The sequence below is a fragment of the Chiroxiphia lanceolata genome, chromosome 21 (genome assembly GCF_009829145.1).
Source record: "Chiroxiphia lanceolata isolate bChiLan1 chromosome 21, bChiLan1.pri, whole genome shotgun sequence".
NCBI lineage: Eukaryota > Metazoa > Chordata > Aves > Passeriformes > Pipridae > Chiroxiphia > Chiroxiphia lanceolata.
In genome coordinates, this window is record NC_045657.1 from 4830281 (window position 1) to 4854526 (window position 24246).

Here is a 24246-nt window from a genome sequence, read left to right on the forward strand (position 1 = left end):
TGTCAAAAGTAGAGTGGGAAAGGAAAGCTGTTTGGTCTCTCCTGCAGCCAGGTGGGCTGTCACTGCCAGTCCCAGCCAAAGAAAATGAGCTCGGGAAGGAAATGTCCCTGACCCTACTGGGGCCATGACAAGCCCCATCCTGCTGCGTTGCTTACAAAACAGCCACGAACCCAGGGGTTTATAAATATCCCTTCTAAACCTGTAGACAGGCTCCCTGCTCTGGTGGGGCTATTCCAGGCCTGACACATGATCCACGGGGGTCATCAAGCACCTGGGAGAATGCCCAGACGGACAAATCCGGCATGCTCCCTTCACCCGTGCCCTGGCCGTGCTCCTCACCATCCTGCCCACCCTCCCTGGCCCAGGGGCTGGGGGCTGCTGGCCACAATGCCCTGCACAGCTGTGGCCACACACAGTGTCAGTGGCCAGCAGGGCCATGCAAACCACGCTGGAATGTGGGGCAAGAGTGACAGCTCCAACCCCTTTCTCTGCAGTTCACTGGCAGCATTGGCAAATCTCAGCCACTGGCAGCAACTGGCCAAGAAGCAGCACTTGCAACCAAAGTGCTTCCAGCAAACCCGGTGTTCCTGGGTGGGATATTCTTCTAGGGACAAAAAGAAAAGCTTGGCCAAAATAAAATATAATACCCTGCAGTATTTACTGCACACGCAGTGGTGCGTCAGCAGTGCCAGCGTGGCCTCTGGTGGGCGGCTTTTATTGCCACTGCTCAGACAGTGCAGGGAGACCCTGTCCTTTAATAAACCCGAAAAACATTCTGGAAGGACGTGGAGACACTGTGCAGGCCATGATGCTGGGGGGAACCCCCACAGGAACGGAGCATGGCTGTGCTACAGTGAGACATGGACGGGTGCATCAAATGGGCAGGAGAAGGAAACACAACTCACAGCATCACCAGACACTCCTAATTTTTACTTACCACAGCTCGGCCTCGCATCTCCAGCAATCTCATCAGGGAGCACCACGTGCTTGGGCACAGGAGCCCTTCTGCTCATGGCTTAATGCAGCCACTCCAGGGTGGGGTGTGCTAATGCCTTAATCACTCACAGCAGCCTGATGGAGACAGGTAGGACCAAAATCCAATGAAAACTCCAGCTGAAGATGAAAAGCTGATTTAATTAGAATGAGATAATGCAATTTCCTAGTTGACCAGAACACCAGAGACAGTCAAGTTGAAGCAAGACCTGGCTGAAGCTTGAGTGAAACTAAAGTCGCAAAATATGCAGTTTCACCAGATCCATGATGCTCTGAGAAACTGTGACAAGCTTGTTTGAAAAGTGTGAAAGAGTCTTGGAGATGTCAAAGGATTTCAGCACCTTCTGGAGGCTGCTGGATATTTCATTCGGAAGATGCTAATTTCATTCTTTCTTGTACTACACAGTTGTAAGTTGCTCGTAGCTTGAGCAGGTTCTTAGTGTTTCTCTCTGTCACAGGGCTAGTGACTGTAATTGTGCCCTTCACAGACATTGTGAAATTCAAAATAAATACTTCCCCAGTGCTTTGAGAAGTGCGTGCGGAAGAAAAACATAACAATATACTGTATTTTTTTCCACCTGCTGTGGGTGGAAAGGAGCAAATTTGCCTCCCCTCATTCTGTGACATTCACTCGTCAGGATCACCCAGTAGCTCCAGTCTCTCCTACCTGCCGAGGGCTAATCCAGCCTGCTGAGACTGCGGGGTGGGAAGAACTAAAACACATTTACTCATGTCTGTGCTGCTGTACTGCACCACAAGCAGCACCAGCAAAGCAATTTTTACCTCTCTGTTCCCCAAGTTTCCTCTTTAGAAACAAGTGACAGACACTCTCACCCGGCATTCAACTCAACCCGTTATTACCAAAAAAGGAGAGCCGTATTCCATGAAAAGGTGGACGCATGCACCTCACCTGGTGTTCAGATCCTGAGATGGTCAGCAGGACCAGCCAGCAGGACCAGCCAGCAGTGGTGCTCCCAAACCCATCTGTAACAGAAGTTTACAACTTTCCACAGGCCGCTGCTGCCTCAGATTCTTCTTACTCCCTGTTCCAGCTACTCCTTAGCCCCACTGCTGCTATGGAGAGCTTTGCATTTCTTACTGCTGGAACCACAGCCCATCCAGCCTAGGGCTACAGGTTCTGCAAATAAGGAGACCATTGCCTTTGGTGCCCTTGGGTTGGTACCAAATTTACCTGCAAAATCTTCAGCCAGCAGAGGAAAATCTTAATCTGAAAACCCAAGAGAAAATATACTCTGTGTTCCGATTATAAAAAAATAATAATAAAGGGGGGCGAGGGGGCGAGGAGGGAAAGGGGTTTCTAAAAGAAAACAAAAAAACTACATTACCCACAATTCACGGACATGTGGGAGGAAATGCTGCCTTTTTTTTTTTTTTTTTTTTGCAAAGGAGGTTTAGCCTTCAACAGCTGCAGTTTAAAAGCGAAATACAGGGGGAGGGATGGCACTGGGCGAAGGAGGGCGGACAGGGCGGCGGGCGGCGCGGGGGGGCCCCGGACCCGCAGCCGGTGCCGCTGGGGCCGGCGGAGCCAAAGGGATGCGGCGGACCCTGCCCGGGCAGCCGGGGCGGCATCGTTCGGGCACGCCCGGGGGCACCGAGGGGCTGCGAGCGAGTTCCTGCAAAGTTTGACCCCGTTGCCTCCCTGATGCTGCGGCGGCGAGCGGAGCGGGAGCCCCCCCGCAACCCCCCGCTCCACCGGCGAGGCTGAGACCCGCGGCCGGCGCCGTCCCCGGGTGCGCGAATGTATTGCGGGAGAGGAAGCCTGCGGCAGCCGGGAGGTGGAGGCACCGATCCTGCTCCGCTCACCTCCCCGGGCAGCTAAAAGCAAAAGAGGCGAAGGGGAGGAAAAAAAAAAACAAAACCAAACCAACCAAAACCAAACCACCCAGCGAAAGAGAAGGAGCCTCCCCCCCCCCCATCCCCCCCGCCCCGCGCCGCCGCTCGCCCCCGCAGCGCAGGGAGCCGGGGCTCGGCGGCGCGGCCGGGGCTCGGCGCTGCTCCCCGGGATGCTGTGACGCCCTGCGGGGCCCACGCGTGTGCGGGGCAGCCCCGCCGCCCGCCCATGAGCCCCGCCGGCTGAGCCACCGCCGGCGCGCCCGGGAGCAGCAGCGGGAGGAGGAGGAAGGTCGGACACCCCTGCGGAGAGCCGCTCGCCGAGGAGGAGGAGGAGGAGGAGGAAGGGGAGCGGCGGGGCCGGCGCCCCCCGGGCCGGTGCGTGTCGGGGGATGTCACGGGCGGCGGTTCCGCGGCGCTGAGCGGGCGCGGAGCGGCGCGGCCCCGGCGGGCGCGGGGGAGGCTCCTCGCCGCCTGCCCCGCAGCGCTCCCGGAGCCGCCGGCCCCACCGGCACCGCGCTGCTGCCCTGCCCGCACGGCTATTTCTAAGAGAGAGAGAGAGAGAGAGAGAAAAAAAAAAATTAATCCCCAAAGCCCTGACATCGCTGGCGGAGGAGCCTCCAGATTGGGAGATTTGGCGACTTTTTGCGTTTTTCCAGCCGTCGTTTCTTTTCTGTTATTATTGTAATTCTGTGCGAAAGGAAGTTATGAACAACTGCAAGTCAGGAAGTGGAAATCCACACCGGTTGTGACAAGCTGGGGCTAAAAACTATTTCATTATTTATATAGATGTGTCTATCAACATTCTGCTTTTCATCCAAAGAATAAAGGGAAATACCGGCTAGTCCTATGTTTGACGGTGAATGACAGACCGCATCTGAGGAAAGGAAGGACTAAATATATCAGCTAAGAACACCACCGTTATTTATTGAACTCAAGAGACTTTTTTTAACCCAAAGACTGAGCAAGAGAATTAATGGGTCATTAAAAGGGGAAAAAAATTTTAAAGGCCCTTTTGCTTCTGAAGCGCAGCTAACCTCAAATAGAGGAGTAGTACTGGTAAGACAGATACTCAAATTAAGGCTTTACATGATGAATTTTCTATCCTATGGATATCAGTTTTGAGACTACAAACCCAGAAGATCTGTAATTGATCTAGCACCAGATAATTTCAATGCCTAATATTCCCAAGGATTGCTGGAGTACCCTAGGAGCCGCGTCGGACTGTACTCGGGGTATGCCATGGGCTGTATTCAGAGTATTAGCTGCAAATCCAAAGTTTTCCGGGAAAGTATTTCAGTGATTGAAGTCAAAGCCTCCATCGATCCCATTCCCACCAGCATTGACGAGTCCTCCAGCGTGGTCCTGCGCTACCGGACCCCTCACTTCCGAGCCTCAGCGCAAGTGTTGGTGCCCCCTCTTCCCAAGAAGGAGACCTGGATTGTGGGCTGGATCCAGGCTTGCAGCCACATGGAATTTTACAATCACTACGGGGAACAGGGGATGTAAGTATTTCCAAGAGCGCGTGCGGGTGCGTTTGCCTAGAGGGAAGGAAGAGCGGGAGGGCCGTGGCCTGGCTGGGGAATAGTGGATTAAGCCCAAAAATTATAATCCAGATTTTAAAACCCAGCTCCTCTGAAACTTAACAGGACTTTCTTATATGTTTTAAGTAGAGGAGAGCTTGTCCCTGCCCTATTAAAGGAGTGGGTGTTCTCTTCGAATGGGAATGTGCCTGCCCAAGCCCCAGTCAAACCCTACTTGTTCTGGTAGGAACCCAAAAGCAGTACTATTTCTCAACAGCTTTTGGGCAGCAGCGGAGAACCTGAAACCCCAGGGCACCCCTACCATGGCAGGAACTCCTGTTTTGATACGTGTTTGGCCCGAGTGGTTCTCCTGACCACCAGCTCCTCTCACCTGCATCCCTCCCCATCCCAACACTGCGCACTGAGAAGCCCCAGGGAAAGCCGAGGGCTGACACTTGTGGCACAGAGCCTTCCCTGGCGTGCTGTGCTGCTGCTGCTGCTGCTGCTGCTGCAGAGAGCTGTGGCTGGGAGCTCGGTAGCCCACCACCTTTGGGAGCACATTTAACGTCACAGGAGGAATCCTGCTTGCTTTGCCCACAGTAGCAGGCAGCCCACGGGGAAAGCACAGGATGCATTTAACCCATTGATAATTAAACCCTCTGCATCACCTTGGAGCAGGGTGAAAATTTCACGTTACCCTCCTTATGGGTAATGTGCAAATGGGAATATACAGGTGTACATGTGAGGTAGAGGGAATATAGGGGCTGTTTACACACCAAAAAAAAATCCCCGTGTTATGGTCAGACAGTCACAGTGAGACAGGAATGAGTCAAATTAGAATGTCACCTCCCTGCTGAGAAAAGTCGTCTCTCCCCAGTCCCCCACCAGCTTGTTCTCCAAACATTGTTGCAGGCTTTGGCCCGCAATTAAGTCAGCCCCAGCACCTGATCCCTAAATGCCCGCACAGAGCAGTAATTCTGCAACTCACGGTGCTGGGCAGCGCGAGGTGCAGCCTCCTGGTGCAGCAGAAATCTGTCTGTCCAGGCACGGGGACAGAACCCGAGCGCAGAGCGCTGGCAGATGGGTCAGCGGCTGCGGGCGCTGATGCTGCCCGGCCTCTGGGGGAAAGGGAGGAAGGACGGGAAGGTCAGGTCCGAGCAACCCGCCCGCCTGCTCATCCCAAGTGCCCTGGGTCAGGGGGATGCCGGCTCAGCCCCTGCAGGGTCAGTCAGGGTGGCTTAAACATCACCGAACGAGGAGGGCTGAGGGAGGAGGGGAGCACGGAGGGCTGCAGAGCAGGGCAATCTCGGACTTAACGCAGCGCCTTCCTGATGGCCTGAACATCTGCACGCACACCCCGGCCCTCCTTCCCTCCCTGCCGCCTGTAAGCCCCGCCGAGGACACGGGTTCAGCATCTCAGCATCACGCGAATCTGGCGCTGTAAGATGTGGACCGGAGGGAAGGGCACACCGAGGAGCAGCCGGAGGCTACAGGCTGCCCCCCTTCTGTCCCCACGTCCCCTCTCAGCTCAAGCAGAAAGTGCCTGGAGAAGCGAACTGGCACCTGGCAAACACCAGCAGTGCAGACCGGCTCATCTTGATTTTAAAAGTACTTACAGCAGGCCCGAAATCTGTAGGCTTTTTGGCTCCAACACCATCTTTAGCAAGGACAATTTGTTGCTCAGATGTTCCCAATTCCAGGCCTTTGGGATTTGCATGTGTAATTCTCAGGCTCATTTAGAAATCCTGTCTTTACTGACCAGCTGCAAAGGAAAACAGAGAAGTCCACTGTATATAAATACAGCTCAGATGCACCGAAATAAAAAAGACTGGGCAGTGATGCTGCCAGTGCTGCAAACCTCAGCCTGGCCTTTTATTTCCCTGCACCTGAGTTTCCCTGTGTTTAAAATGAGGATTTGGTACGGTCTGCCCTTGCTGGAATGCTTTGGGACAAAAAAAAAAAAAAGGGAGTATCTACCAACTAAGTGCTGTAAACAGGTAGAATTAAAACCTGCAGCTATGTAGGAGAGCTATTAGCCAGAAAATCATGGAAACAAAGATTTTTCCCTAGGAGGTTCCTTGACATTTAACTGATACTAAAAAAGTTACCCGAACATAAGCAGGAATTGGTCTGCTCCTCCACTCTCCTTCTATAGACCCGTTGCCATCTGAAAGCTATAAATAAAGGCATTTGGGAGGAAAGGCCTCTTCCAATGCCATCAGAACATGCTCTTGGAAGACCTTTATAGAGAGAGAGACAGGACACAAACCTATGGGAAAGGATGGGCCAAACCTTTAGCTGGTGTAACTCAATGTAATCCCACTGACCTCCACAGAGCTGCATCGATTTATGCCAACAGAGTATTTGTCCCAACTTTCCATGATGGAGAGAGGCTACTGCCACATGCATATTTTTAATCACTGTCGTGGCAGGCAAAGAGAAAACTCCAAATAATCAAAAATCAATTGGTCAAACAGAGCACCAATACTTACAGCAGGCTTTGGATTAATTTTTCACTTCTCTGCTGGGAAGTTGGTAGCTGTGCATAAGCTGGCCATTATATCGAGGATGGAAACAGCTGAGAAATACTGGAGCAGATGGAGCTGTGCATAATGCTGCTATAGGGATGGGAGCTACAGAGGGGATAATTTAGACACATGCGTTTAAAGTGGCACTGACAATTTTGGGGCTAAATGCAGCGTTTTTAGATGTAAAGGAAAAGAATTAAAGCTCAGATAACACATAAATGCTGGCATTGTTTTACTCAGTGTGACTCAGTAGATGCTGCTGGGTACATGAAAACCACCAGCATGAGGATGTGCTCTCTCACCCTGCTCTATGCAGAACTGGGGCGAACTCCTGTTCACCCCATGGCTGCTGTTGCTGCTCCCCCCATGCAGGGTTTTACCTTGATCCTTAGGGAAGGTGCTGCTGTGCAGAGGGAAGGCATCAGGATCAGGCCAGAGCTCTGACCTGCAGCTCTCACCAGGTCCCTGCTGGCATCTCCTGGGGTGAGTGCTGGTTTCTGCACCTGGTGGGACCTGTGTCAGGGGCTGGGCCACGCTGGAATGGCATTATCAGCCCTGTTTCTCCATCTCCATGGAGATGTGCAAGAAGCGGTGCAGATGGGAGATATGCAAAAGAGAGAGAGAGAAATAAATTGGAGTTGGAATAATACGATCAGCCAAGAATCTGGAGAAGTTTCAGGGGGATGTTTCTCCCCTGGAGGACCGGATGGGGCACTTGCATCATTACATCATCACTTTGCCTTACCGGGCTTCTCTCTGGTGAGATTAAATCTTCCCTGCCCTGCAGCAGGGACACAATGAACTGGAGAAATCAACTTGTCAAGAGAATAAAACCCCAGTCCTCGGGAGGGAGGACACAGTCAAATTTCAGCAAAGGGAAAAAAGGGTATTCTTTCCATGGGAAGTGAAGGGAGGTCAGTTCACTGTGGGAATTCACCCCTCCAGGGGTTTAGAGGAAAAGGCTTTGCTGCCCTTGCGTGGCCCCTGACCCTCACCTGTGCTGCGAGCACCCACCTTAGCTTAAATAGCTTGTGCAGTCAGACTTGAGTCTTCTCAGTCTGCTCAGCTAAACCAGCAGAAACTGATCCTTTTTTCCTAATGCCAGTTTTCTGCTAGTTTTACTCCCTGAACCAGCCATGCATCAAACATTGCTGCCAATTCAAGAGACGAGGCAGGAACACGCAGCTGGAGGGTGGGGGGAAGAGGGACCACAGCAGCACAGCTCTGTCAGCCAGGGAACAACATCTGAAATTTCCTTCCTGTTCTTCACTCTGACTCTGCCTTGACTTGCCTGACGTGCTGCAGTAGCTGAGAGAGGCACTGTAAAGCACAATTTAAAATTAAGCACCTCTGGCTGTCAGGTTTTCTTTCTTTTATGAGTCCCCAGTGCAGGCCAGCGGTGGAGGGAAGGCAGGTGGGAGCAGGGATGTGAAATACCTGAGACAGCGTTTCACTGCACCCACACGTGGCCCTGGTACCTGCAGGAGCAGGGGCTGCATCCCAGTGGGGCTGCTCTTGTTTGAGGAGCTGCTGGAGAGGACCAGAGAGCACAGGGTTATGCAAGTCCACCTGGCCTGTGACTAGTTAGGAGCTGGCTTTAAGGAACTGGAGCTGAGGATGCAATAGTGCCTGTCTGAAAAGGTTAACTGGATGTATCCACACTGCTGGATGCTCAGGGCTGGAGGCTGCTGTGCTGGGTTTGCTGTCACTGCCCAGGCCACTGCAGTGATTGCCCTGGTGGGTGCTGTGAGACAGATATCTGGGGGCTTGAGATGAGCTGGGGGCTTCATTCTGTGTGACAGAATAGGAAGAAAAGTGTCTGAAAGAGGACTAGGAGGCTTAAACCTACATAAAGCTGCTTGGCTGTCAGCAGCAGGGCTCCGGTTCTGACACAAGAAATAGCTCAAAGTTCCTTCTGGTAGCAAGAAGACATTTGTTAAGAGAGGTTTCTTGGCAGCTCCAGTCACTGATGATGCCCAAACTGACTCTGAAGGTTTCAGAAAAGGTTTAAAGCTTTTTTCAGAAACTAGCTTGTCAGTACTACAAGCCAGAATCTACTGATTTTGGAGCTGATCAGCTATAGTGAACCCATGAAACCAGATAGCTTGGTTTCTTTTCATTCCTCTTCCCTGCTATTGTCAGCAAAGTGTTTACTGGGCACTTTCTGGTCTCTCCTTGGCTCGACACTACCAGAGAAAGATGCTGATGCAGCCAAAGATCATTCCACAGCATTCTTTCCAAAATCATCCAGTTGTTGGCATATTATTTAACATGGACACGCTCTGCAAGCAAAGGCTGCCAAGCCTGGCTGGCACACAGGCTCTGCTGTAGCACCAGGCGAGGGGCAACCACCACCAGCAGCAACCACCATGCAGCCTCTGCTCTACTCCAGTCATGGGACCGTCATGAGGCCTCGTTTTTCTCCCCTTTCCAAGCTGTGCAGATAAAGCGTGATGGTTTTGAAACCCTGGGGTTAACCACACGCCAGAATTAGGCACAGTGTGCTCTGTGAAGAAACACAGTTTCTCCTTCCCCATTCCTGCCCCCGCCTTTCCCTAAGCTGGGTGCCCACCTGGGCCACCCCAGCCACGCTGCTCACTTGCCTTTGTGCTGGGGTTCTGCAGGCTCTGCCTCCAGCATCCTGCCCAGGCCCTGACACAGCTCCACGTTTTTACTCTTGTTTAAACACCAGGCAAATCCTCAGAAGGTCCTGCAATTCTATACTGGGGTACTGGGAATGAAGATGGGGAGAAGCAGATGTTAGTGGGCCAACATTTTCTGAGCATCCTCTACCTGATTTTCCCACCATTCACCCACCAACCTCTGACCCAAGTAGGCTGGAGCAGCCCAGGAGGGTTATCAGCCTCTTTTAGCATCTCAGGTCCTGGTTTGGCACCTCTGTACCTGCAGACATGCTGTGGTTGCACCTTAGCACCGTGCCTGTCACAGAGTCAACCTCCAGGACACTGTCACATCTCATCCCTGGGTGACAGCCAAGCTGAGTACCAGCCACTGTCTGAATGGAAAGTAATCCTAAACCAGCTGCTGAAAGGGAGAGAAAGAGCCCCCAGATGGGGTTTCAGAGCCGGGCTGTGCAGTGGGGAGGAGGTGGGGGCAGAGCACGACCTCCACTCCTCTGCCTGCGAGGGCTGGGTCACGGAGCGTCCCCAGAACCTTCCCCTGCTCAGCCCTGCCTGCAGAGCGTGGGGGTGGTGAGCCAGGACGACTCTGCTTTGGAGAGCAGAGCATATCAACATCTCTGCAGTGGACAGGGGTCCTGGCAGGACTGCTCAGGGATCTCCTTTTGGCTGCCTTCACTAAAAATTTTCTTCCAGGGAAAGGACTCCCTCTGCCTGCTGGCGATGGGCTCTGGAGGAGAGGATTGCTGCAGCTGCGGTGCTGTAGCTGACAGCAGCCTGTAAATCTGTGCGGGGAGATGTTGTGCTTGCATAACCCCTGGTCCTGCGGCTCAGAGCAGCCCTGCAACCCCCAGTCCTGCTGCTCGGAGCATCCCTTGGCCCTGCTGCTCGGAGCATCCCTGCATCCCCCGGAGCACCCCACATCCTGCCTTGCACTTCCATCTCCCGGGTTCCTGCCAGGCATCCGCCTGCGTGGCACAGGGGAGGTGTTTGCTAGGACCCCCTGCTCGCACGGAAAAAAGATAAATGAGATCTTCAAATCCCCCACGGTATCCTCTAGCCAGAGCCAGACACAGCTCACTGCTGAACGATCCAGCAGCTGCAAACATGGAGGCAATTCACGGTCATTAACTAATTAACAATCAGAACAGCCTTGTGAGACGGTCACATCAGCCCTGCCCAGAGCAGCTCATCCCAAAGCTGTGCAAGAGCCGGCCAGGCTGACACATACCCCCACCCACAGCCCCCACTGCAACCAAAGGGCTATTTTAAGCTGCAGCACCAGACTTACGAAAGGCTTGGACAGTCACCCTGACCCTGACGAGCCTCAGCGTGTCCCCTCTGTCTCTTCCCGGGATAAATCATGTCCCAGCCCGCAGCAGGGAGCCGCAGGACTTGGGGGGCTGGAGCACAGCCCAGAGTCCCAGCCCCAGAGCAGGGTCAGGTGCAAACACCACTGCTGCAGCCACCCAGCCCCTTCTGCCACCTCGGTGGCTGGGACACCACCCCTGGATGGTGGGGAGGGCTCATTTGTGAGAAAGAGGGAGAAAGTACCTTAGAACCACCTCTGCCAGCCTGTTTTTGAAAAGAGTGTCCTTAAAACACCTGGTGTGCGCTGAGCATGTGATCTGTGGTCGTGCTGTCTTAGTGCAAACGTCTAACCCTTCTTCTGAGACATTTACAGCAGTTTGCGCTTCCATTGACAAATCTAATCTTAAAATTCAAATTGGAAGTTAATAAAAAAACCCACTCCAATTTGTGCATCAGCAGTTCAAGGTGACAGGGGACCATTTTCACTGACTTTCTTGTTAGAAAGACTGACCTTTCTGTCCCTCTCACAGATGACCAGCGCAGGCAGTTTTACAAGCTGCTCGACCTCGGGGTCTCTGATTACTGTAACACCATCCCCAGCCGGGAGCCTGGTGTGCAGCCCTTGAGCTGGGTCCTTCCAAGGGCTGGAGAAGGATGGGTTACACTTCCAGCGCCAGGCAGACAGCAGGGAGGGACTGTGGCTCATCCAGAGAGAAATTTAGGGGAGGAACGGATCAAGAGCAGCCCTGCTGGGAAGGATGGTTTTAATGGCAGGGATGAGCTCCTGCAGCAGGATGGCACGAAGGGCACAGATTCCAGTAAAAGCTAAGGGGGGAATGCATCTACAACTCCTTCCTAAAGTCCAGCATGCTTCTAAACTAATTAATTAATGCACTATCCATAATTTGTTGTTGATTATGGCAGGTCGAGTTGGGAGCTTCCCGATCTACTGGACGGTAAAATCCAGGCCATCAGTGACTCAGACGGGGTGAACTATCCCTGGTACGGAAACACGACAGAAACCTGCACCATCGTGGGTCCCACCAAGAAGGAGTCCAAGTTCAACATCAGCATGAACGACAACTTCTACCCGAGCGTGACGTGGGCCGTGCCCGTCAGCGAGAGCAACGTGGCCAAGCTCACGAGCATCCACCGGGATCAAAGCTTCACCACCTGGCTGGTGGCGACCAACACGGCCACCAACGAGATGGTGACCCTGCAGACTATCAAATGGCGCATGAGGCTGGGCATCGAGGTCAACCCCAGCAGGCCCCTGGGGCAGCGTGCCAAGCTGCAGGAGCCCTCTGCCCAAGAGCAGCCCCAGGTCCTTAGCAAGAATGAGCCAATACCACCCAGTGCCCTTGTCAAACCCAATGCCAATGATGCTCAGGTACTCATGTGGAGGCCAAAGGATGGACCACCACTCGTGGTGATACCTCCCAAACATCGGTAATACACACCTGGCGTCCCCGGCACCAAAAAGGGAGAACACAAAAACCTGAAGCAAAACAATCACTTAGGTATTAGGATACACATGTATAATCTGAGCAAAATCAAAATGCACTTTTTATTCATTCAACAAATGCAACCATTCTACCTTCTCCCATTGGGACGGATTTCACTGTGCTAAAGCTAAAGAGGAGACCTTTGGACTGGGTCTGTCTCATCACTGGATTTCTAAGGGAAGAAACTAACACTGATGTCTACCCTACAGCTTTTTTTTTTTTCCTTCCCTACTTTAGTTCCTGTTTGAATTTCAGTCTCATTAGCTTGTCCAGACTGCCCAGAACAATAAGAACATTTTATTTGGGATTTTAAGAAATTATTTTTTTTTTCTTTTTGGTTGAGAACAAAACAAGTTCCTGGAGCAAAAAGTTGACTATTTAAGATAAGGGATTTTTTTTTTTTTAAAAGCAGTAAGGTTCTGAGTTGCAAATCCAAGTCATGCGGCCTTATGTAGACTTTGCTTTGCATTGCCAAACTTTTGCCTTAAAGCTATGTTTGAAAAAAAAAAAAACAAACAAACCAACAAAAACACCACCAGGCAGAATGTCCTTTCTACAGAATTTTGGAGAGGAAATTTTGAAGCCAGGAATAGATTGTCAGTGTGGCACGGGCTGATGGATGAAAAGGGCATGAAATTGGAAGAAGCGAGATAAAAAGAAAACCTTCCTGGTTTTAAAACCTGGAACAAGGAAGCACGGAAATAATCTCAGTTTCAAAGCAATGCAAATAACAAACCTGCTGTCAGCTGGCTCTGGAATGGGAGCTACCAGGCCATCTCCCTACTTTGCAGGAGGGGTAAGAAGCAGCTCACGCTGCTCACCCGTGGTGATCTCAGCCTCCCGTTAGCATTTTAATATGGGATAACCTCACAGCTGGAATTGTGGCCCTGGGAGTCAATATCAGTCAAGGGATGGATGTCCCACTGTGTTTGTCTCCAGGACACACAGATGTTTGCCCAACTAGCCCATAGTCTCACTTTCTCATGGATAAGAGCCAAGGGCTTGTGCACTGGCTGTTGTTGGGTGAAGCTCTGTTGCCCCATTTTCCCATGAAATTCCAATGACGGTGCTGTACAAAGAGCAGGATATAAAAAGCATCCTTCTGAAGTCATTGGAGACTCATGGGTGTCAGCGAGGGCAGATCTTATCTACCAAGCCTACCCAGCAATATCCATAATTCAGGAACAGCCACATCTGAAAACTAAAGGCACCCATTCCCAGCAAACACAGCAGAGACAGCTGTGGAAAACTCTTCCTCCTGTGATAACAAACCACATTGGGGTTAGTAGATAATTTTCTTCCCAGTGACCTCCCGACCTACCTGACTGTCAGGAATGGGGTACAGACAGGACCATGACACCATCCCTGTCTGGTCATGGCACAAACATCCACTGTAGCAAAGGGTGATGCACGAGAAGGTGCAGGTGGGGCAACACCTGAGCTTTGGGTGTGGACCCTCAGTGAGGAAGGAGCATTTGGAGGAGGAGGTGGAACCTGTAGGTTTCAGTAAGGACCAGATGGCTTCTGAGATAACCAGATGCACTTCTGCAGAGGAGGGTGGCACAGAGGAGCTGTTTGAATGGGAGGGACGTGGTTTGCAGGCAGAGGAAGTTCTGTGGTGAAGGTGGCATCTGGGGGCCGGGGCACAGGATGGGGAGCGGAGGATCTGCTCTGCTCCAGCACGTGGCCCGAGGCAGTTCACTTCCCTCTGCAGCTCCTTCCCCTAGAAAATATTTCCTCATATTAACAACTTGCCTCAAGAGCTGGGACTGAGGAGAGCTCCATGTGCCAGGTACAAGCCTGGCCCTGCTGAGCTGGTCTGAACAGGTCTCACAACCCCCCACACGCTGCTCAAAAGGCTCTCCCCTCGGAGAGGCACCAATTAGCTGCTATTCCCATCTTTATCTTCCACACAGGACGTTACCAGCAAGAAATTCTCCTTCCTCACTTCTCCACAGCCACACCACCGACTTTGGCAGCAGGTTCAACGTCACCCCCTGCCCAGGGAACACGCACCCAGATGTGTGCCCCACCAAGACAGCCTCCAACCAGCAAACAAGGATCCTGGGGCCCTGCAGCCATCCCCTCATCTCCAGGGGAGCCCACCCTCCTCCATCCACTGGCTTTCAGAGATGTTCAGCCACGGAGCTGCTCCTTTCCACGGGCAGATCTCCGAGGTGGGAAGTCCAGCATTACAAGCAGCTTGCAAATGACTGGACTGGATCAAACCCAAATCCATGAGCCAAAGGGTGCCTAGATCTAGGCTTTGGGACTATACAGGATGAAGCTAGAGAGACTTGGACTTGCACAGTCATCATTCTCTGTATTAAACTCCGTTTTCTTACCTGGATTCAGATCCAACTACATCTCTACTGGCACAGCCCTTTGGGACTTGTCTGTATTTTCTCCGAGGCAATACATGCAGAAGAGGACAAACTGTGAGCTGTGGGTGAATAGCTGATCACATTCAGCTGCCACTGAGGTGCTCTCCTGGGCAGTCCTGTGGGTGGGAGCAGAAGGGGGATTTGTGTTTGATATTCACTTTGTCTCCAGGTGCTGAGTACTTACAGTTCTCACTGATGTCAGCATGGGTCAAAGGAATTGGGCCCAGTTGTCTTAATTAGCTGCATGAAGGAATTCCAAGGAAAGATTTCTTCTCAGTCACCAAAAACCACATTCAGGGAACACCTCTGTCCTTTTCCACTTAACTTTGTGTTGGACTTTAGTCTCCCAGTGCATTAAGTAAATCTGGTTCCTCCTATTCCCTCTACCTGGTGGACTGGATGCATCCATGCAATTTGGTAGTAACCTCCTGGCTAATTTGTCCTGTTGCACTGAACGGACCCAGCTAAGCAGTAAATACAAAATTCAAATTTCACGTTGGGGTCGGCTTTGCATGGACTCCTCCCTTCCCAAAGAATGCCTTTATCCCGTGCCTAGGTCAAAATGTGCCCCTCCACCTCCATTTGCATCACCAGACATGGCACAGAAAGTGATGCTGCCTCTTTTGGGATTTCATGCGTTGTGATTCAAAGTGATGTTTTCCCAGTGCTGCTTCGCTACAGAACTGATGGGGACAGATTGCCTATAAAAGGAAGGATGGCTGGAAGTAACAGGGCTCTAGACACCACTATTGCTCCAGCTGGTTAATGGCTGTGTGGTTAGAACAGGGATTGGCAGGGTCCCAGTGGGGACTTAAATATCTGGGGACCTGGGGCATCCTGCACTGAGCAAGGTGGTAAATGAGCAGAGGTAAATCAAGCTCCTTCTCTGGCAGCTTTTTGCAGAACAAGGAATACACAAAGGATACGCTGGGAAGGTGATGGGGCACTGACACGGGATACGGGTGTGTCTCTGCCTCACCCCTCCCATCAACGATGCTCAGCTCTTTGCAGCCCCAAATCCCCACAGGAGCTGAGTGTGCAGCCTGACCATCCCTGTCAAAGCCCTGTCGTAGTGCAGGGTGGGAAGCAGGAGGGCTGAGACCCTTCCCTGCACCCACTCCCCAGCCAGGGACAGGCAGGGGCTGCCGAGCACGGCCAAGGTGCCGAGCAGCATCACAGACCTTGTGGTTCTCCTTTCCTACCCTAGACACCGAGATGAGCGTGGGAAGAGAGGGGCAGCCTCTCGGAGAGTCAGTCAAGACCCTCAGCAGCCTTGGGGAGGGGTAGAGACCTGTAGAGCCGGCGTGGCAGAGAGCAAGGCTGGGCCCAGCAGTGGGGGGAAGGCGAGGGCTGCCCAAGCCCCGGCACCGCCGTCCCTCCTGCCCTGGCTCCTGGCGCAGCAATAAGAATCGTCCTTGGTCTTGCAGAGATACTGTGAAAACAAAACCAACATGTACCGAGTCTGGACACTTAACAGAGATGTAAAAAAAACCCCAAACCCCTGCTTTTATAACAGACGGAGAAATAAAGTGAAATTTTCAAACGCGTCTGCCTGGAGTCGTTTGGGCGGTGGCTGTTTTTAAACAAATGGCTCTGTGCTCACGTTTCAAGGCAGCGATAAACACCCTATTTACCAGGAGTGCCTTCTCTCTCCATATCAACTCTTAGGCCACAGCAGACAAAGCTTTCTGGTGAAAAACACCGACATCCTGCATTTTTCATTACCAGGCTGCTGCACATCTTGGGGCAGCTGGAACTGGGCTGGTTGGTGCAGGCAGCGGCTGAACTTCTGCACAGTTCGGTTTCCTGACACTGTTTGCTTATTTAGCAAAAGCCAGGTCAGATGTTCACTGTAAATACCACATCTGGAGAGAGCACAGTCCTGGGCTAAGGAGAGGGTAAAAGCTGCTGCAGCCCACGATTGGTTTTCAAAGACCACCTGTATTCATTCCATTATTCATTGCTTCCCTCAAAATTATCACGTTTAGCTTTTCTTTGCTTTCCAGCAAAGGAAACTGCTGCCATGAGTTCTGGAGAGCAGGGGTTGCCTGGTCAAGCAGCCAGCACAGCTCCACTGCTGATCCCTTAAATCCACCCTGGCACCTTCCAGCTCTGTCCTCCAGCCCCTCCTACCACAGCCTGATCCCACTGCAGGCTCCTGTCCCACCAGCTGTGCCCAGGGAAGGGACACAGATTTCTCCTTTTTACATTTTACCCACGGGCTGGACTCTCACCTGTGGGGTCCCCCAACAAGGTGCAGTTCACACGGGTGTCCCCCTTTGCTGCACCTCCCTGGGGTGAGCAAGAGCCTGTTCCAGGCCTGTTACACCCCTCAAAGGTTCCAGCCAACCCTTCCAGAGCCAGGCAGCAGTGAGATCTGGCACCACCACCCAAACCCACTGAGGTGTGTGCCCACATAATCCATGGAGAGCCACAGAGACCATTTGGGAAGCTCCACCAGCGCATGGCAGTGACACAATCCCAAGTGCAGGAAGGGAAGGGAAGGAAGGAAACGTACTGGAGGAAAGGAATGTGCATGGATGGAGCCTGAGCAGGGGAGAGGACGGGCTCTGAGTGGGATTCCTTTCCACAGTGGAAACTGTCCAGCCTCATCTGTTGATAGCAGGTTAAATTTAGATGTTCCACTTTTGGAGGGAGGGAGAAGTGGGGAGGGGACACCAGCCAAGTCACAGCTGCTTTGGGAGACACCCTGAAAAAGCCAAAAGCACCCGGTCACTCACTGTCTGCTCAGAGACTTGGGAACCCCCCCCACACGAGGGATGAGGGGGATGGAGGGAAGCACGTGGGCTGCTGAGCCCAGAGCCCTGTTCTGGTGCTTCAGGTGACACCAGCACCAATCCTTGACTGCAGCACATCTGTGAATGCTGAGGCTACAAATTAAAGGTTTTGTCCCTTGGCTTTGTGATTTTCTAACCTCAGTTTTAAGCAGACTGAGGCAGCGGTTATTTGTTTGAAGAAATACCCTCTGACCCCCACAGTTCCTGCTTGAAACTTCGCAGGGAAGTCCCTTTGCTGATGCAAATCAGGTTTTGTTTCCTATTTCTCCTCTCTCACATCTTAAGCTGCTCATGTGCAGCAGCTGCAAATGCTCATTTTACTCCTTCATGTTTTAAAGCAAAAATATTTTTAGCAATGCCCTGAAGAGCTTGAAGCATCTATTAAAAATAAAATAAAAAAATACAGTGTCATGAGTTGACACATGATTATAACAGAGCTCCTCAAACAACCTGCACTGAGATTCCCAGGGCTGCCTTCAGTAATCTTTGTAAATTCGTCCCTAAAAAGCTGTCTGTTGGGTACAGAGTCCTGGCAAAAAGGATTTTGTTAAGAGGGGGGTGAGGGACTGGCACAGGTTGCCCAGACAAGCTGTGATGCCACATCCCTGGAAGTGCCCAAGGTCAGGGTGGACAGGGCTTGGAGCAACCTGGGCTAGTGGAAGGTGTCCCTGCCCATGGCAAGGGAGTGGAACTGGATGAGCTTTTAAGTCCCTTCCAACCTAAACCAGTCCGTGATTCTGTGAAGAAACCCAAACATGGCAGAGCAGCACTGGAGAGCCAGGTCTGACTACCATGATACTTTGGGGCTGTCCCACGTTTCCCCCAAGCTCTGCACCTGCAGCCTGGACCGGGAGCAACTCCAGCACCCTGCTCCAGGAGAGGGTGGTGTAAGGGGGGGGTCACAGGTCCCTTCCAGCACTGGGGTGGGTCTGTGAGGAGGCCAGAGCAGCACCACAGTCCCAGGAGTGGAGCCACAGCACTTGAGCTTATCTCGGGCACGGGGAACAGTCGGAGTCCCAATCCAGGCACTGGCAGCACAGAGTGTGCCTGTGTGAGATAAGGGCAGGCAGGGGGAAGTCCTGGCTCTGCAGCAAGGGACAGACACATGTTTGTAGAGAAGAAGCTTTGTGACCTTCTAGGAGCTGCAGAAAAAGGATGGGGGGATGGTGCAAGACAGAGAATGTGCTGAGCACAACCACAGGGCCCTTGGAGGGGGGGGTGGATCCCACAGACACACGTAGGTGTGCAGAGCTGAAAAACATGTGGACACATCCAAACTCAGCCCTGGGTGAGGAAGAGTCATAGAATCACTAAGTTGGAAAAGACCTCGAAGATCATAGAGTCCAGCCTTTGACCAAACAACCCCCTGTGAACTAAACCAGAGCACTGAGTGCCTGTTCCCCATGGCTGCAGGACCCCAGAGCCTCGCTGCTGCAAGAGGGAGGACAGGGATGGACTCACTGCTGACCCAGAGCTGCTCATCCCTGCAAGCCACAGCTGCCTCTTCCCAGCCCCTGGGGCTCCACACGACATTTATCTAGGAACAAAAACTCCCCTGGCACTCCCAGACACGCTCATGCCAAAGCCTCATGCAGGATTAGTTTTCCTTGTAAGCAATGCTGGAAGCAAAGCACAGGGGACACATGAAAACTAAGAAGGGATAAATAAAATGTGACTTCAGCCTCCGAGCCTGCAGTGTAGGGACACGTCCATGGCTGACAGGGAGAAGGGAGGCAATTCCACACCAGACTGCTGGAAAGGACAGAGACCAGGGTCCCTGGTTCCTGGGCAAAGGGGTGGCAGGAGAGGCAGAACTACAACCTGCCTTCACCTTTCCATGGCCTCTGGAGCAAGGGGCTGAGATGTCCAGCAGCACTTTTCCAACCTCCCTTGTCTGTCACAGGGATCTTACTCATCCCTAACACTCACCCCACATGTGAACATGCCACAGCAGCCACTGTTGAGGCTGAGAAGCCCATCCTGAGCAGGGTGATCATGTCAGGAACACGTCTGGTTTCTCCCATGGAACTCACCAGGATTTCGGTCAGGGACACACCAGCTCTGCCCCCAGCACTGCTCAGGCAGGAAGGTGGCTGCGAGGGACAAGGCAAGCCCAGGGATACAGCCCAGCAGCACAGGATGAACTTCAGCCCTGTGATCCCTTCTCAGTCTGACAGCAGAGGGATGCCACTGGCATTTGTCCTCCAGTCTCCTCTGCATCACAGCACTGTGGCACAGAAGGGCCAAAGGAATGATGTCCTTTCCTTCCCAGGAGACAGAGCCAGATACAGCCAGGACCACTGGTACTCTGCAAGACACCCACATTCTGGAACACCAAGCATTATACAGTAAAAACCTTTAAAATGTGAGATTAAATATTTTTCTCCTACCTCTCTGTGACAAAGCTATGCTTTCTTTGCTCCATTTTCCAGGAAAAAGCTCTTTTCTTTGTTGCTCTTTTAGCCTTGGAGGAAGCAGAAATCCCTGGTCTGGTCTCCCCATGGGTTTGGGGAATCCTCTCTGTGCCTCAGGCTCCCCTCTGCCCACCACAGTGTGACACTTTCCCTGGTGCTCTGCCATAGCAGCATCACCAGCACCGGGCTCTCCGCTGCCTCGAGGCCACGGCATGGTCTCAGGGGAGGGGAAAATAAGTGTGTTCTTTCATTAGAAATAATTAAGACTCTACCTTTGATAAAAGCCTTGGAAGATTTCTGCTCATACTGAAGTGGCAGGAAAAGAGGGGCACAACCACCTTAGCACAGACAAAGGGATAAGCTCCTTCAGAGCAGTGGTGGAGCAAGTGCTGTTAGTTAGCAGAGGATTAACCAACATGGACAAACTACTGGAACGAGACTCCAAGCCTGGTTAGTCCTTGTCTTCTTCTCCAACACTGCCAAGACTGGGGCTTTCTACATTAGCAGCTTTGCTCTTTGGTGGGCATCTGTCCCAAAAGGGGGGGGGGGGGGGGGGGAACAGAGGCCCCATGACCACAGGCCACTCAGCACAGATGTGACACAGCCCGTGACAGCTTCTGGCAACCACCAAACGAGCACCACGAGCACTTGCCAAGTCCTTGAGTCATCTAATGAAAATGCAGATTTTTCAAAGTCGACTTTGCTGGGGTTTGTGCATATTCCTGTAGGCTTGTGGTCACGATCAGCCTCTGCACTGCTCAGCTCCTCCAGCAGCTACTATGGAAACCAAGAGCAGCACCTGAATCTCAAGGGCAGATAGTTCAGAGGGTTTGGGTTGTTTCAACCATTATTTGGGAAGCATTGCAAGAAAATGGGTCTGGAGTAATTCTAAAGGCACTTCACTTGCCAGGAGTTAAAACAGGTACCAAGCAGCAGAGCAGGGACAGCCCCCAACTGCTCCCATCATTCCAAAAAATAAACTTTAAATGGCTCAGCATGCCAACATCACATTCTTACCAAGCCAATCTTCTCCATAGCAAGAGGTTTCTGAGCTATCTGGGGGAGCACAGCTGATATGGCCTGGAGAGGAGGTGTCACATGCCACAGCCAGGGGAGATTAATGCAAAGAATTTAAGGTCAATGGTTTGGGCCAGCTGCTATTTATAAAGAGGAAGGAAAGCAGAACAACAGTTTCACCTCTAGGCCTTCAGAAATGTTGTCTAGTCAAGGAGAACACACCGGGAGGGGCACACTTCAATCCAGCTTCAGCTTTTCTTCACCTCCAAGCAGCAAAGTTTGGAGCATTCTCTCCTCTGTTCCAGCGCTGTGGTCCCTGGATCACCAGCACTGACCCTCTCCCATCACATGGGCTGGGAGGTCACACACAAATCCCAGTAGTGCTGACTCTAACATGACCCACAGCACACCTGGGTCCATAAATCCAGGGAATATGGAAAAGCCTTGGGAGCCTATGGCCTTGCAAAGCCTCTCCATAGCTAAAAACAAGCCCTCCTTGGACACTGAATTTCCCACATTTCTTCCTTCTTAAAGGGAACCTACCTAAGGTTGTTCCCAGGTGCAGAGATAGGAAAGTCACCTGCCACAGGTAGGACAGGAGTTAGGACAGATACTGACTTTTTAGGCTGACTTGAAAGAAGCAATTTCTTCAGAAACTGTTGACAAATAAAAGTAGTTTATAATACTGGACGTGAAAACAAAAAATTATCAACTATTTACAATTCCCAAAAGTGACCACAGGCCCACCAAACCAGAAAATGCCACCTGTTTCTGCTGAAAATAGAAGAAGCAGAGGTACCCCAAAACATCCTAAAAGGACCAACAAGATAAACCCATCCAATCTGCAGGAACTCAGCCAACACATGAGATATTACTTCAAATACCTCATTCCAGAGAGCCACAGAACCTGATTACATCATTTGGAGGTTTCATGGAGGTCAGATGCATCAAACAGAAGAAGTGTTTGGCCAGAATGCCTTCAGGGCATTCTTTAAAACATTTGCTCAGTATGTTCAAGTATAATAAACACAGGAGAATTTCACAAACAATAGTGACTAAAGCCAGAAGCTACAGGGAAAAAGCACAAACTCATCCATGTTAGAAAAAAAATAAAAATGTACCCAACAGTAGAATCCACCAGCCAAAGCCATGAGCTGCAAAAATCACTGATGCCTCTGGATGGAGGTCACGTGTGCACTTCCAGGGCCAGAAGTTTTTCCCTATAACCCAAGTTCGATTTTTTTTTTGAGTTCTGTAAAATTTACAGAAAGGTAAAAATAGGAGAGCTTTTACTTCCCACCTCTTTGCTGAATGTTACTGCCATGGGAACGTGCTCTGCACGCTGCCAGCTTCTTCTCAGATAATTTCCTATTCCTCCACTAAGCCTCTGGCTCACACATGACTCAGTTTTAGCACTTCACTGAGATAAGCATGTGCCCCATCCTAGACTTAAAATTAGCAGGGTAAACCTCAGCCCCTTCTTAAGAGCCTGGGATAATCAGGCATTCTCTTAATGAAAAATGTGCTGGTTTATGTCAGGAACCAACTGGAGCTACTCCCTTGTGTAAGGCAAGGGATGAACAAGAGAAAAGCTGGAAACCCCAGAACACAGGGAGATAAACCCTTCCAACACAAATAACACCAAGGCAGATAAAATAGTTTAATATAGAGCAAGAACAAGTATTGCATAAAAATAAGCAAAATCTTTTCTTCTTAAAAAAAAAAAAAAGGAAAAAAAAAAAAGAAGTCTGAGAACTTGTATTTAAAAGAAAAGCTGGTTGGATATTGATCACGTTGGTGACTCAAGAATGCAGGTTCTACAGGAGAGGTCAGCATGTTCCTAGCTTCTCCATCCACTAAATCCAGAGGAAGATCTGTGGAGCAAGGAAATGAAAAAAAGAAAACCACAGCAGTGAGTGCTAGAGCCTCCCTCAGGCAGCATTAATTCAGCAGATCTCTCAATCAAACCTCCAGTCTCCCTGGTACCAGAAGCTTTTTATGAGAACACATGAGTATTTCCAGCATCTTTTACCTGAGCCTGCAGCAACACACCCTAAGTAGATATAATTGTGCTTATTCTAGAGCCTGTCATCTGCAGAGATCCATGATCTCTCTGCTTGACAGGGAAACAAAGTTTAAGAAACTTGCTGGAAGGGATCCAGCCAGGCAGAGTGGATGACAGTTAACCTTTAGCTGTAAATCATCATCTCACTTCAGCCACAAACGTACCAATTTATTTCATTCCTTGTTTCAACCTGATAAATGGAAGAGATTTTCAGATTCACACACACAGTCTGAGCACACACATAATGTCCCTGAGAGAAAGAACATGATCCAACTAGAAATTCTCTCTTATTAGTCAGAAGAACCTCACTGGAAAGCACAGAGCCTGGACTTGGAGCTCTCTGCAGTGCCACCAAAATGGAAATCAGCACTAGTATTTCACTGTTATTTTCAGAGCTTGCTCTTGTAAACCATTAAACTCTTTCTTCTGATTCTATTTGTATTTTTATTGAAAAATTAGGTACAAAAATAGTACTTACGTGTTAGGTGAGCCAAAACCAAACCCTGAAAAATTAGAAAAATAGTTGTTAAAAGGGAAAAATGAACACATAAGATTTGTAGTAAATGCCCCCTCCCACACACAGACTGAAAAATATTTCTTTCCTGCCTTAGGCCAGGAAAAAAAAAAAGATGGGCAAACAATGAAAGTCAAATCTCCATCTAGAAGAGAAGTGACTTGCCTGGCTCCTAAGAGGGCTTGGCTTTCACTGCTCATCAGCCAGGCCATTCATTAGCAGCACTGCAGACAATGTGCCTGGTTTATTCAGCTCTCTGAGAGCAGCTTTCTGGAGATGGTGTGTGCTTAATGCAAGTCCTTGGTGACAGGCAGCCACCAGTGAACGTGGCCTTCCACAGGCTCTGCTCTCAGCCCTGGGTAAATCACTGTGGCTTTACTGAATTGCAGCAGAAAAACACTTGGCTATTGGTGCTCCAGCTCAGTTTTGCAGTGCATATTCCTCAGACAGTAGTACTTACACACAGACACCCATGTGCATGGTACTGAGGAGATATTAATTATTTCTCCATATTGTCCTTTGAGGAGAAAGAGCAACTCCACAAAAAGGGACGAAAAGCAACAATCTGAGGTGTGCAGAGGAGGGAGGTATTGACACAGCACATCAGTGATGGAATTAGGGACTAAAGGCTGAGAAGGTGCTATACCCCACCCTGCAGCTCAGTTTTCCAGGACATAGTGCCTTATCTATAGCAGAGCCAGGAT

General features: G+C 51.0%; 2 protein-coding genes across 3 annotated transcripts in view; one reads left to right on the plus strand and one right to left on the minus strand.

Moving 5' to 3' along the window:
* Window positions 1-3279: 3279 nt before the first annotated feature.
* Window positions 3280-16225, plus strand: FAM78A (family with sequence similarity 78 member A). The gene is made up of 2 exons (XM_032708204.1): window positions 3280-4349; window positions 11770-16225. The coding sequence occupies exons 1-2, from the start codon at window positions 4087-4089 to the stop codon at window positions 12296-12298; spliced, it is 792 nt and encodes a 263-aa protein (XP_032564095.1). The 5' UTR covers window positions 3280-4086; the 3' UTR covers window positions 12299-16225.
* A 6379-nt stretch (window positions 16226-22604) lies between these two features.
* NUP214 (nucleoporin 214) overlaps window positions 22605-24246 on the minus strand; it is a 41370-nt gene continuing 39728 nt past the window's right edge. For both annotated transcript variants that reach the window (XM_032708058.1, XM_032708057.1), the window contains exons 35-36: window positions 23507-23531; window positions 22605-22837 (exon numbers count right to left, since the gene is read on the minus strand). In XM_032708058.1, the coding sequence (XP_032563949.1) occupies window positions 22804-22837; window positions 23507-23531 (59 nt within the window). In that variant the 3' untranslated portion in view covers window positions 22605-22803. The remainder of the gene's footprint in view (window positions 22838-23506; window positions 23532-24246) is intronic.

Excerpts from the sequence above, each read along its gene's own strand:
- FAM78A (XM_032708204.1), top strand. The coding sequence starts at position 4,087 with ATGGGCTGTATTCAGAGTATTAGCTGCAAATCCAAAGTTTTCCGGGAA. Across the intron at positions 4,350-11,769 it reads CACTACGGGGAACAGGGGAT|GTCGAGTTGGGAGCTTCCCG; the intron begins GTAAGTATTTCC and ends TGATTATGGCAG.